At 54.9% G+C, this 13,904-nt stretch overlaps 1 protein-coding gene across 30 annotated transcripts in view; it reads right to left on the bottom strand.

Moving 5' to 3' along the window:
• Positions 1-13,904, bottom strand: part of NRXN2 (neurexin 2) — a 109,270-nt gene that overhangs the window by 57,756 nt on the left and 37,610 nt on the right. For 14 of the 30 annotated variants that reach the window (XM_045485806.1, XM_045485803.1, XM_045485797.1 and 11 more), the window contains 2 exons: positions 8,378-8,422; positions 369-530 (listed from right to left, as the gene is read on the bottom strand). In XM_045485806.1, the coding sequence (XP_045341762.1) occupies positions 369-530; positions 8,378-8,422 (207 nt within the window). The remainder of the gene's footprint in view (positions 1-368; positions 531-8,377; positions 8,423-13,904) is intronic. The other 16 variants (XM_045485805.1, XM_045485799.1, XM_045485804.1 and 13 more) reach the window with 2 other exon arrangements.

Consider the following 13,904-nt stretch of genomic DNA (forward strand, 5'->3'; position numbering starts at 1 on the left):
TCATTTTATAGACGAGGAAACTAAGAATTAGACTGGCCAAGGGACTTGGCCAAGGTCACAGAGCTAGTGAGGGAAAGACCCAGGACCAAACACAGGGGCTTTAGTGTTCACGCCCAACATTCTTTCCTCTGTACCGCAGCTGCCCTCCAGGGTCCTCTGAGAGGCTGGGGGACTTCAGAGGCTCAAGGAAATGAGAGAGAAGCTTCTTGATGGAGTCAGTGGGGCTTAGGTTTTGAATAGGAGAGGTCTCCCACCACCTTGGAAGGAACAGAGGAACCAGGCGGTTGGCCAGGTCAGACTAAATCATGCTGAAGACAGGGACCAAAGGGTTTCCTGGCTGACCCCAGACCCTTCCTAGACCTACTCACGTCCTTCAGGCAGCCCATAAAGTTGTTGCTGACGGGTGAGCCCGGTAGGTCAGCCGTGTTGGGACTGCCCCCAATGTAGAAGAAGTCATCAGAGCCCAGCATGGTGTAATCCTCCTGCGTGTAGCCTGTGGTGGTCAGGATCCCGTCCACTGAGATGGTCACCTGCCCAGCCCAGGGAGGGAGGGGGAGAGACAAGGAGACAACCGGCATCAACCCCCTGGGAAAAGCCACGGGCTGGGCAAGGGAGGGGCCAGGGGGCTGCGGGGGAGGGGGACCCCCATTTTTATGTCTGCTTGTCTTGGAGGAGGAACAGTGGGGGGAAAAGAGGGAAGGCGGGAAAGGAGGCAGCACAAGATTTGATGGTTTCAGGGTGGGCTAAGGCCTGCCCCACGGCCCCCAGCTCAGCAGGCAGACGCCTGGAGGGTACTCAGAGGGCTCACCATGAAGGACACCAAGAAGCAGTTCCTGGAAATGGCTCCAGAAAGGAGCAGGGACCTCAGGACAAGGCCCCATTCTGGGGGGATGCAATGCACCCTCCCTTCCCTCCTCTTGAGGTGCTCTCTGGATCCTCATGTGATTTCAGAGCGTCTTTCATAAAGGAGGTCGAAACACCAATTCACCTTGGATCTTGGTGGCTTTGCCTCGCCTGCAGCCCTTCAGAGCACTGAAGAGTCTTTTCAATCTTAGCCCAGCAGGAAAATGGGAGACAGCAAGGGCATGGGAAGGGGGGCTCAGATACTACTGGGGACGGTTGGAACTTCCTGAGGGATGCATAATGCCCTTCGCCCCTCGGGGCTGATTCCCACCACCACGACATCAAGGGCTCCCACTGGTCCATGCCCTCTTTCTGAGTCTGTCTCTTTACTTCCCAGGTCCCTCTGTGGCTCTCTCGTCTCCCGGGGAGAGGGTAACCCTTCGCCAAGTCACTGGCCTGAACTTTTTCTTCATTGTCTTCCCTAGGAACATCACCACTGTTACTCAGAGCCAAGTTAGGGAACAGAGGGTAACGGGGCTAACCTCATGACACCTTAACCCTGGGCTGAAGTCAGGTAAGAAAGCAACATGGGTAAGGATGGGGGAGTAATTCAGCATTCCAAAGAGGTGAAAGGGGCTCAGCAGGGGCCTGATGAAGGCAGAAGTGACCTTGGGGAGCAGGGACAAATGCAGGAACTCTCTGTCTACCCACTCCCCAAATGCCCACTTGGTCCCCAAAAAGTTTAGCCATAGGAGCAGCCCACAGGGGCTCTAGAGACCCAACAAGGTTGTAGGGGAAGAGCCAAGGGCTTCAGGACCACGAGCGCTCGCTCTAGGAAGGCTGTGGCTTAGGGCAGTCGCCTGGGAAAAGCAGACAGGCTCCTGCAGGAGCCATCACGAAGCTGGCTCACGGTGAACCCCGACACTGTGCTTCCAACAGACCACAGCTCACCCCCACTTCCCAGGCCCCAAACATGCTTTAGCAGCCCCTTGTCAGGCAAAATCTGGAGGTTTGGGCCTTCCAGTCACATCCTGGGATGTCCCCACCCACACCAGTCCATACGCACATGCCACCAGCCATCTTCCCGAGACTGGTCTCCGGGTTCCATTGTCACAGGGGTGGAAGGAGGATGTTAGGAATTCCTAAAGAACCTGGGCAGAATGAGGCAAGGGGAGCTTCCCCCACAGGGCCCCCGAGTCCCCCTCATGCTGGGCTGGGGCCTCACAATGAGTGGGGGTACAGCTGAGCAAAGCGAGGGCTGAAGGGGCCCCCTCCTGGGAACCATCAAACCTTGTGCTGGGAGGGGGGGCGGGTACCAGGTTCAAGGACAGAAGGCAAGGGGGTGTCTTTGTGGAAGGGGGCAGTTTGAAAGATTTTGAGTCTTGTCTTGAGGGGAGGGCTGGTCATAATGGTTTATTTCTTCTTCCCTCCACCCGCCCGAGGCTGGGAAGCAGGGATCTGGGTAGGAAAGGGAAGGGTCAAAGTATTAGTCACAAAAACATGCAGACAAGATTAGAATGGGCAGAAGGGAGCTGGGGAAAGGGCAGAAGGGGGCTGGGATGAAGGGACAGGATAAGACAGGGAGGGGTGGGAGGTGAAGGGTCTCCTCGGGGCAAATTCAGTTCTATTCTGCCCTGCACCTCCACTCCACTCGTGATGCTACACTGAGACCAGGAAATGGGCCACTAAAGAGGTCCTGAGCCTGTGTCTGGTCACCCCAGTTGGAAGGTCAGCGCCTGAAGGGCAGGCCCCCGGCGTGACATGTCCCTGTAACCACACTAGTCCCAGCACAATCCAGGGGCACATCATGGCCATTAAAGGTGAACATCAAGTCACCTTGTGACCCAGGGAAACAGTGGGCTCTCACTGCCTGTGTCCCATCTATAAGCCCAAAGCCTCAGGAGCCTCGAGTGAACAGGCCTCCATCCTCCAAGACTGCTCTGGTCACGTGCCCCTGCTTCTGTGCAGGGGGAGAGCCCTTCCAGCCCCCTCAGCCACTAAGCTGTGTCCTCCCTCTCCAGGCCCAGCAGCCAGGGCACCAGCTGCCATCTCCCCCACCCTATGGGCTCTCTTTGGCCCAATCCATGCAGTGAGTGAGCTCATCTGCCTTTGCCATTCTAGAGTCAGAAGGACTCGACCTTTGGGGGGCGCTCTCCTCAACTCCCCTTCAGACTAGGCATGAATCTGACCTTGCCCACTACAGCTTTATGCAAATCACTGCCATGGGGCGCCTCTTTTGGGGAAAAAAACCACCCTCCTGTCTGTCCCCCAGATTTACAACTATTTTTTTAGAGCAGCCCTGGCCCAGGGGCTGGGGGAGAGGGTAGCAGGAGACAGGGTAACATACGGAGGTGCACGGAGGGAGGGCGGTCAGCCTGGGGGTGGAGGAAGTTGAGGGAGAAAGGGGGAGACGGGCACTGGGTGGAAAGGAAGCCAAGAGTAGGGGGGCGGAGGACAGTCTCTGGGGAAGGCAAGGAGGGAGATGACGGAGATTAGTAAAACCCGACTGTTCCCTCAGACAAATCAAAGTCCAGACACAAAAATGGCAGGTTCGTTAGTAAAAGCAGGAAACAGGGGAGTAATTCCCCCGTCCCCCTCCACCCCAGGGGTTTGTGTTGCCCCTGCCCCCCAAGCCCCCCCTCCCCGCGCAGCTTCTGGAAGGGGTGGGGCCGGCGGGGGAGGAGGGCAGGGGGGCCGTGCGACAGAACAGCCTCTGCAGCTAGGGCACATGCAGGTTAGAGGGCCACGGGTGGGGGGCCAGGCCCAGCGAGAGAGGTGAGAGAAAGGCAGCCGCAGGTGAGAAGGCATGCGGGGCCAGGGGAGACGGGGAAGAGCGGAGATGGAGGTGAATAGAGCTGTGGGCGCAGGAAGGAGAAGCTTCCTTCCAATGGAGGAGGGGAGAGGAGTCGCCGTGAGGACAAAGACATCTATGGGTGGAGGAAAAAAGGGAAGAGACATGAGGCTCAGATCTTCCTCACCAGAGAGTGACTCAGACGCTCATTCCCACCACCCATTCACTACTGGTCACTGACCCAGACACACCTGCTCACACGCCACATCCTGCTGGAGGCCGTGGGAGGACGTCCCGACCGGCTCATTTCCAAGCAGCCATCTTTCCGTCATCAGGACCACGGCTAGCACCCGAGACACTGCAGACACCCGGCACTCAACCCACACCAACCCATCAACGCAGACAGGCAGGGCCCTGACTGGGGACTGAGTAGGCCAACGGGAATGAGCCACAGCTCTGCCCTGGAAGAACCAGGCCCAGCTAGGGAAGAAGGGGTGGAGCACCGAAGACGTGGAAGCCCAGCCTCCCTCCACGCCCCAGGAGCACAGAGGGTGGCTGGAGGTGGCTACCAGGGGCAGCCTACGACCTGGGCGGGGTCTCAACCCTCCGTGCTGGGCCCACCCCTCTTGTGCTCTGCTCAGCTGGGCTCCTCTTAGGCTGGTAGGATGTGAAACCGGGCTCTATAGCCCCACAGGTACGCTCCGTGCCTATCATGACCCAGGAAGAAAGGCTGAGGAAGAGGGAAAGATCCTCTGGCATCATCCGGATCCCTTCCCAGCTGCCTGCTAGGATCACAGGGTCACTGACCTCCCTCCCCTTCAGGGGAGAATAATATTGTGAGCATGGGTGTTTTTGACTTGTGGATGGGCTAGATGGGTTTCTGGGATTTTGAAAGCCATTGACAATGTATGCAAAATCGCCTCCTTAGTCCATTGCCATCATCAAATTCTCAAAAGGATCTATGAGCCAAAGATGGTTAAGAACAACTAGTTTAGGAAGAAGGCCTGGGCTTCCCTTAGGATTGGGTGGGGCGGGAGTAGGGCAGGAAGACAGGGGAAGGACGGCTGAGGGAGGTCAGGCATCCCTGCTACATGTTTAAGTTCAGCCATCTGTTTGTGGTAGGGAGAAGCTAAAGAGAGAATCGGGTTGGAAATAGGAAAACGACTTAGCCAGCAGTCATGGCCTGACAGCGAACCCTGATGTTTGAAGCCTGGGACTAGAGGAGAAAGACTCCAGGCCAGAAACCTTGAGTTCCTATGCAACCTTTACCATTTTCCAGAGCAATCTCTGCCTCCCATCTGTAAAAAGGGGTTCAGTGACCTCCATCGCCCACACTTCTTCCAGGCTGGCCATGCAGATTAAATGAGGTAACCGAAGGGAAGGCACCGGACCCTTCCATAACTGTCATGTAGTCCTGGGTTTTCTCTAGGCCTCAGTTTCCCCCTCTGTTAACTGAGAACAATCTCTGATGTCTCGATCTGGGCATTTGTCAAGTTTAAATTATATTCAGACTGTGAGAGCTGTTTAGAAGAATCACAGACCCCAGTGTATGCACAAAGAGCTATCTTTATTTTTACAAGAAAACTTCGGGGGCAACTGGGTAGCTCAGTCTTTTGAGCGTCCAGCTCTTGGTTTCAGCTCAGGTCATGATCCCGGGGTGGTGAGATCAAGCCCCGTGTCAGGCTCCACACTGAGCATAGAGCCTGCTTAAAATTCTCTCTCTCTTCTGTCTTTCTGCCTCTCTCCCTCTCTCTCTCCAAAATTTAAAAAAAAAAAAAAAAGAAAGAAAAAAAAAACAAGAAACAAGAAAACTTCCATCATCCTGACCACATCTAACCCAAACCTCTCAACTGATTGGCCTTTTTCGTCTGTATTCACCCTCTACCCAAGGAGAAATGCTCAAATAACAAGAAAAGAGACCATATACAAATGCATTAGTAAGATAAACACAAAACCAACAGGAACCTGGTTGAGGAATACCTGGGAATAAGAAGAAAAGGGTGAACCCCGTCTTTTTGGTGCCCCAGGCTCTAACTCCGGTCTTGGCCTGAAAATGCTGATCCCTGGGACAGGTGTTTGAGGGCTTATGAGGCTACTCAGGGCGCCGAGAGGCAACCAGCTCTGATCGTCAAGCAGTGACGCTCACACCGTGGAGTTTAAAAACTTCGAATTTAGCGGGAACCTCCCTTGCCAAGGCTGAAATCAGACAAGGCTGTTTGCCTCTGAACCAACTTCACCGTGTTACTCCGTCTTTCCTCCTCCTCCCCAGGCCAACTCCTGAGGCATTCTGGGGTTTCTTGCAGTTATTTTGGGGACTGATTCCTAAGAAGGGATGATAATAGCGTCTCCAGCGGGGCCAGAGATGATGTATTCTCCAGGGTTCGCTATAGGAAGGGGATCACTTCTTTACAAAACATCCTCACCCTGGAAACACTGAGATAATCAGTTAACATGTTATGAAGATTAATAAAATTATGGTTCCCTTTACAGAGCACAGACGCTTTCACTCCCATTACCCTACTTGATCTCCACACTGACCCCATGAAATAGACAATGCGGGTGTCTCATCACCCGTTCGGTAGCTGAGGAAACTGACCTTTGGCTCAGGTCCACGTGGTCAATCTGTAACTGAATTGAGACCAGAAGGAAGGTCTACAGCACCCTAACCCCTAGATGGTATTCCCCGGGTGTTTGGGAGTGTGCCACGTGGGTTTATCTTGCCTCCTTTCTGTCCCCAAGGTCACAGGTTGGCTGTCCAGGGAAGCTCTGTAAAGAAAGGGTTCCAAATGCCCGGCTCCTGACAGGCACTCAGTGGCCTGGCCTGAGGGGTGGCCAGCACCTAACTTCTAGAAGCAGCAGCTGGAGAGCAGAGCCTGGGATATGGGGTGGTGCTAGGACCACCACGCGGTTCCATGGGAACGGCAGGGTGGCTGGGAGTGGCCAGACGAGGTCTTGGAGCGGGGAAGGGCGGGGCTGGCTGTGGCGGTGGGCACTACCTCGGGGACAGGGCAGAGGACAGGGCTACCGTGGGTCTGTGGGTGCAGGGAAACACGGGTGCGTGGAAGCATCAGGACAGGCCAGATGTAGCCTCACAGGTGGAGCCTCCTGGGGAGGTGGGGGGAGCCACTCAGCCCCGAAGCCCCAGCTATCGAGCTTCCCTCATCGCCAGCCAGCCACACGGATCTGGGAGGCTCGGAAGGCCAGGCAGCTGCCCCAAGCAGCGCAGGCCCCGCGGGAGCAGACACATCCATCTGCAAGGTCCCCAGCCTGGCGCTCAATCACTCTGCATTATTAATAGGCGATGAGTAACCGCCGGCTGCTGCAAAGCCAGGACGGGCAGGCACGAGGGAATCCCTGGGGATGGCACACGGCACAGCCTGCAGGCGCACGCTCCGAAGCCAGGCAAGGAGCAAAGAGCCAGCCCCAGCTCCTTCCCTGCTCCTGCCGTCACGGCCCCCAGACCTCAGGGCTGGCCCCCACGGCCCGCCTCCACGCGGAGCCCTTCCCCGACTCAAACGTACACACGGTCCCGCGGCCCCCCTGCTCACTCCCGCGCTTACACGTGTGGAATCACCCGCAGAAGCCCCCCCCCCACACACACACACACAGCACGGTCTCCCACTAACACCCCCTAAATGTCACACCAACATTTACACACAGCCGCACCCACACACCGACACACACCAGCTGCGTTTACACAGACACCCACATCAACACTCACCGGGACTGAGCCCAACCCAAACAGCGGAGCTTGGCAACAACTAGCCTGATTCACCCCTGCTGCACCTCCTCCTCTCATCCCCTCAACAGGGAAGGTAACCACCCTGTCAGAGGCCATGCAGGACAGGCACGGGGCACAGATCAGGGGAGATGGAGGGGAAGGAAGACAGTGGGAAACACAGTGTTAGTCAGAGCGGCAGAGTGGTGGGGGAGACTGGACGCTATCCCTCATGGGGGGAAAGACCATTCATGCCATGCTGATGTTGGGGGGGCAGACGGAACCACGAACCCTCAAGGCTGAGGAGTGAGGGAGGGGATGTCACCTCTTCCCTGGCAGCCAGCATGGGACAGCCCCCAATCTGGTACAAACTGCCGATCTGAAAGCGCTCTGGACTGGTCCCAGGCCGCTCTGCATCTCACAAGGCCATCCCCCCTCTGGGGGACTTGCCCAGCTGGCTGCCCCCGGAGGTCTCACTCCCAGCCCCCTCTCCCAACTCGAGGGGCCTGTCCGGGAGCTGACAGTGAGCAGAGAGCGTAGCATGTCATGGGATGGTGTTTTCCATGGATTTTCAGGAGACCAAGAAAGAAACTAAATCAAAGAGAAAAAACGAGGGAGCGGGGTTGGGGGTGGGGGTGGGGAAAGGAACAAAATAAAGCAATAGAAATAAGCAGCCTGGCATCGGGGCTGGTCTAACCAGAGCCGATGAACATGGGGCCTGCCCCCAGGTCTCTCTGGCCAGGAATCTGAATTCAGGAGTCGGGGTCATAGGGTTGGGACAGGCCAAATTCCTCGATTTCCATTTGCCTTTTGGATTTGAGTTTGGACCAAAAAAGAAAGAAAAGGGGAAAAAGGAAAACTAAAAGAGAGAGAAGCAAAATCTAAAGACTGTCCAGGACGCCAAAAACAATCAGAAGAGCAAAATAACCAAAACCAAACGGGGAAAGGAAACAAAAGAGGGAGAATCGAACAGCTAAAAAAACCCACGGCAAACCAAACGGTAAGACAATTAGAGTGATATCTACCAGATAATGCAGTTTGTTTACCATAGCGTGTCCAATTCCTGCGTGCTTCACCGGAGATATGGGGGAGGGGGTGGGAGGGGCCAAAAAAAAAAAACAAAACAACAAAGACAACAACGAAAGAACAGAACGGAAAGAAAAGAAAAATAAAATGACCAACTGTGAAACTCAAGGAAGGAGGAAAAATATATAGCCATATATATTTGGTTGGTTGTTCAGACCCTCCCACCTTAGGCTTAGCGGAAGTATTTTGCTTAAAGAAAATTAAATTATAATGGGAAGGAGAAATAAAACACACAAAAAAATTAAAGCCCTTCTTCTCCCAATCGCCACCCCCCTCCAACCCTTCCTCTGGATTCCTCTGCCCCCCCCAACCCCTCCCGGAAGAGCCGGCTGCAGAGAAGGGGAACAGTTAAAGACCTTGGTTAGTAGAGAAGAAAACAACAAAAGAACTGGACCAGGAAAGCAAAGACTTAAAGATGGCCGACATTCCGCAATGAGACAGAAAGGTTAGTTTGGTTTTTCACTCATACCTCACCCCACCTGTCCCTGCCCATCCCTTGGTCCCCTGGGTTATAAGCGTGTTAGTAACACACACAGAGTCGGCAACGGGGTTTTCCAACAGAGGGTGAGAGAGGGAAGGCAGGGGGTTAAGAAGCAGACCCAATTATGCAGTATTAGTAAGTCCTTTCAGCTGAAATGTTAGGGAATTGAAGGGAAGGTTGGGGGCGGGGTGGGGGGGGGGGGACAAGGGGTGTGAGAAAGGTATGGGCTATTGACTCGGGTAATGGACAATGGGTTGTTGGCTAACTGGTCAACCAGATGGCTTTCCAGAGAACTGGCCCACTGGCTGACCAGTGAGCGTGTTGAGTTAATGGGTTAACTGGTTGGTGATGGGCCAGCTGTCAGGCTGGGAGAAGAGTGGCCAATGCCCTAGAGAATCATCACAGGACTGGCTAGAATGAGAGGTCATTTCATTTGGAGGCAAAGGGAAGAGGTTCCCGAGGAGCAAGGGAAGGGATACAGGTGTGTGCTTTCTGTGGGAATGTAGGACAGGCAAACTGATTCAGGGAGTCATGGAGGGGAGGGGGCAGCTCCTCTTTCATTGGTTCTCTTCCGTGAGAAAAGAAGAGAGAGAAGGGTCACCACCAGAAGAGGGAAAAGGAAACCTTGCCCTCCATGGGCTGGCACTGGGCTCACTTTCACAGCAGACCTAATCCCAAAGCCGCCTCCCTCTCCTCCCGCTCTCCCACTCATAGCTGACCCGTCTTTCCTGCCTAATTTGATTTTTCAGAGCCCATGTTTCCCCCAAAGTTCCCCAGGTTCTTCAAACACCCCACCCCCATTCTCTGATGCTCCTCTGGGCAATCATCCCTCCTAGAATCAAGTATCCCCCACCACCACGCCTGTAAGTCCCTGGAACTGGTTAACGTTTTCCCAGCAGCCCAGCCTCCTCCCATGCACACCCCATAGACCCCTGAGCCTCTCCTCCCCACAGCCAGCACTGAAAATCCATAACCCCCACACACCACACCAGAAAAAGGGACACAGAGGCCCACTTACCTCTAAAACCCTTTACTCCTCCCTAAGCTATAAGCTGGCCTCTTCTATCCCAGCCTCTAGAGTCCCCACCCCATGTGGCTCTTCTCAAGGCCAAAGGCAAGGGCAACAGTCACCTTCAAAATCAACCCTGGTCTTTGTGGAGGCAATGTCAGTGGGACTTGAGGCAGCTGCACCGAGAGTATTGGAGACGAAGGGACACCATTGTGTGATGTCCATTAAATACTAAACTGCACCCCTGAGAGTATGATTTCGAGAAGTCTTCTATGGACAGATCCATTAGTTACAGCATTATTATAACCAATGGGCACAGGACTAACTCAGAAAGACAAGTAATAAGGGCCTCGTATAATGAAAAAAAAAAAAAAAAACAGAATTCAATATTTAGCAGCCAGAAGAAGGGCTAAATGACCAATACCAATTGCAATGCAATTGCAATGCAATGCAATGCAATGCAGAAGCAGTTTCCCTAAGAGGGAGGCAAGAGTCTCAGGTCAAGTGCAGTGACGGGTGCAAGAGGCTAACCCATAATATGAGAGTTAGCACAGCCGGGTAGTAGGACTGTCGTGAAGTGAAGAAGCCAACTAGTCAGGACAAGGACCGATTGGTTCCAGGGCAGCTAAACCAACTGCATCCAAGACAAGAGTTTTCTGATGTCACTGACTAGTCCAACAACGCAGGGGGAAAAGGTGGGGGTGTGGGGGGAGGGGTTGGGGGTACAATTCTAACTACTACTACTCGTTTTGAATGAAGACTGGTTGTGGAGACTCAAATAAGGGGGAATAAAAAGAACAGTTTTCAACTTTCTGGGACAACTTTAATATTTAACAAGCAGAACAGCAAATTAAGAAACGGGACTGAGAGGGAAGAGACGTGCGTTCAAAGCCCGGGACTTCCACTAATGTCAAGACTATCCTGGCTTCCTCTGAAAAGCAGCAAGGTTGGAGTTGGCTGAGACGGGGCCGGGTGCAGAGCCCAGACCAAGGCGATCGTGGCCAAATTAACTAGAGTGGAGTTTGCGCTGGAAACCATTCCTGGTGGCCTGTGACACAGCACAAGCCTGTGCCTTCCCAAATGCCAGGACCTGGAATACGGAGGCTTCAGACTAGCAAATGAACGATAAAGGCTTTTCCCCCACTCACAGAATCAGAGGGCTCCTGGAGTCCAGGAGCGTAAGAACGACAGTGCGTGAGGAAGGAAGGAAGCATCAAGTCATTAAGTCACAGAGGGGAGACGTCAGTCATAATATCCAGTAGTAATCTACCCCCCTTCTCCACTCTCAACTCTGCCCGTTGCTCCAGCCCCTCAAGAAAGCCAAGACCAGGATTATACACTCAAATCGCAAAAATCCGGATGAAGGCCATCTTTGTGGAGCTTGGGCAGGAGAAGCTCGGACAGAGAAGAGGCACTCGCTCTGCTCAGGGCTCGAGGGGGCCCATTTTTCAGAGAGACGAGCAGAACACTCAGACGGTCTCAAGAGTTGGGAACATCCAAGAAGGGCAGATCCACAAGACAAATCACATACTAGAGCCGCCTTTGTATTTCACACCAATTATAGCGGCCGGGCTCTCCTTGGGAGGCAGAGAGATGGGCGCGGCTGCAAAGTCAGGCAGACTTTCCAATTCTCCCGCTTCCTAACTGGATAACGTGGGGCAAGTTCTGTAACCTGCTGAGTCTCGACTTGCTTACTGATAAGAATGGGAATATGGGGGGGGGGGGGGCGCCAGGGTGGCTCAGGTCATGATCTGGCAGTTTGCGAGTTCGAGCCCCGCGTCGGGCTCTGTGCTGACGGCTCAGAGCCTGGAGCCGGCTTCATATTCTGTATTTCCTTCTCTCTCTGCCCCTCCCCCACTCATGCTCTGTCTCGGTCTCAAAAATAAATAAACATGGGGTGCCTGCGTGGCTCAGTCAGTTAAGCGACTGACTTCAGCTCAGGTCATGATCTCTCAGTTTGTGAGTTCCAGCCCCACGTCAGGCTCTGTGCTGAAAGCTTGGAGCCTGGAGCCTGTTTCACATTCTGTGTCTCCCTCTCTCTCTGCCCCTCCCCCCTCATGCTCTGTCTCTCAAAAATGAATAAACATTAAAAAAAAAATTTTTTTTTAAAAGAGAGAGAGAAGAAATGAATGCAATATGGAGCACACGGAAGGAATACGATCCTTCTAACCCTATCAAGGGCTAGAACGCAGGGTCTCCTAAGGGGGCCCGAGGGGGCACGCCGTCCTGGGTTAGGAACCACTGCTCTAGAGACAACAGGACCCAGTAAATTATTCTTAGAAGCCCTGAAAAACAGGCAGGGGCTCCAAGGGCCTGGTGAGAAAGTACTCAGCTGCAGGCTAGACCTTGGGTGAGGATGATGAATCCAGACCACAGCCCCGAGGCTGACCTTCCCGGTGATGGTCCCAGGGCCGAAACAGAATGGCACCTCGCGTTTATGGGTGTGGACTGGAGTCCAACAAATCCCTCCAGAAACCCTTCCTCAAGAGTGCTCTCAATCAAAGCCTTTAAGTGGACACCCTCTTTGGCCCTGAAGGCCTGTGTTCAGGTCACCATGACCGGGCTCTGCTCTGACTCATCGTACAAGAGGCCAGAAGGAAGTGGTTCCCAGCAGTTCCCAGCTTGAGCCCTCAACTCTGGGAGCCCCACACAAGGAGGACACCACGGGTCGCTGTCCACGCTGGGTCGCTGTCCACGCTCGGTGCTGCCGAGGCCAGGCTTCATCCCCTCTGGGTGGCTTTCCTGCCTCCCGGAGCCGCAGACCTTCCCCTCCTCTTGGTGTTCCGCAAGGTCCTAGAATTTTTCAGGACCCTGCTGCTCAGCGGGCGCGTGCACGAGCTTTGCTCTGCTAACTTTTAACAGACTCATCCTGACTCCTCGAGAGCAGAGCTGGGAGAGAAGAGACTGTCTTTTCTCCCCCTCTTTTCCCCGCTGGTTTGTCAGTAGTGACAGCACCCGTCCAGCGGAGGGAAAACCAGCAAGGGGCACAGAAGCAACCCCCCCACCCCCCGCCCTCTCCCGCAAGTATGACAGGTGGGCACGACGCACTCGGGTTTGCTCAGATAACAGTGACAACACAGGACAGCCCTCCGGCGGGATCGGAGAACGATGTGACAAGAAGAGAGAGAGACACTGCACCGAGGAGGGTCCCCCCGCCCCCGGGCAGGGGGGGGCACGGAGAATAGGCACGTGGAGAGGAGCCCACGACAGGTGGCAGCAGGCAGGGTTAGTCCCAGAGTCCTCCCAGCAGGGGGGAAGGCACTAAATGAGGAGGATTCCCCATTAGATCATCACCCACTGGGGGTGGAGAACAGGTAGGAAGTGTGACGGCAGCCAGGATCCCGACTCCCATCAAGGAGCCGTTCGGTGGGGGGAAGGGGAAGGGGAGGAGGAGGAGGAGGAGGAGGAGGACAGCGAGGACCAAGACAAGGAGAGAGAGCGGAGAGTCAGACGCCACACAGCCAGAACGAGGCAGTAGAGGGAAGGAGAAGGCCTAACCCGGCAGCAGCCATGCCTCCGGGGACAGAGACGTTCCACGTTGCTGGTGACACTCGGCCTGCTGGCAATGCAGCTGGAAGACGCTTCCCTGCCACAGGCTGTGAGACAAAGTGGTGAACCCGAGAGAAATGGACCGGCGGGAGGCTGGCCCCCTGGGCCCTGCCTGAGCGAACAGAGAAAGGAGCCAGGAGGTAGAGACAGGTACCACCTAGATACACAGGGACCCCTCGACAAGGGTCTGGCTTGGGCTCTGCTCGAGGCAGGAGCTTGTCAGGGCTGGAAACAAGCTGGGCCGGGGCGGGGGCGGGGGGGTGCAGTCACCGCCAAGGCCAGAGACATGGCCTCACCTGCTCTAGCCTCCCTGGGCCTTAGAAATGGTGGAGAGGCCGCTACTCAGAGGACAGAACCGAGGCCCTCGCCAAGCGGCCAGTCTGGGAGCGGGGGCTGAGGAGACACCGCAGAGAAGAGTCTCGTCCCT

The sequence above is a fragment of the Leopardus geoffroyi genome, chromosome D1 (genome assembly GCF_018350155.1).
Source record: "Leopardus geoffroyi isolate Oge1 chromosome D1, O.geoffroyi_Oge1_pat1.0, whole genome shotgun sequence".
In the NCBI taxonomy this organism is placed as follows: domain Eukaryota; kingdom Metazoa; phylum Chordata; class Mammalia; order Carnivora; family Felidae; genus Leopardus; species Leopardus geoffroyi.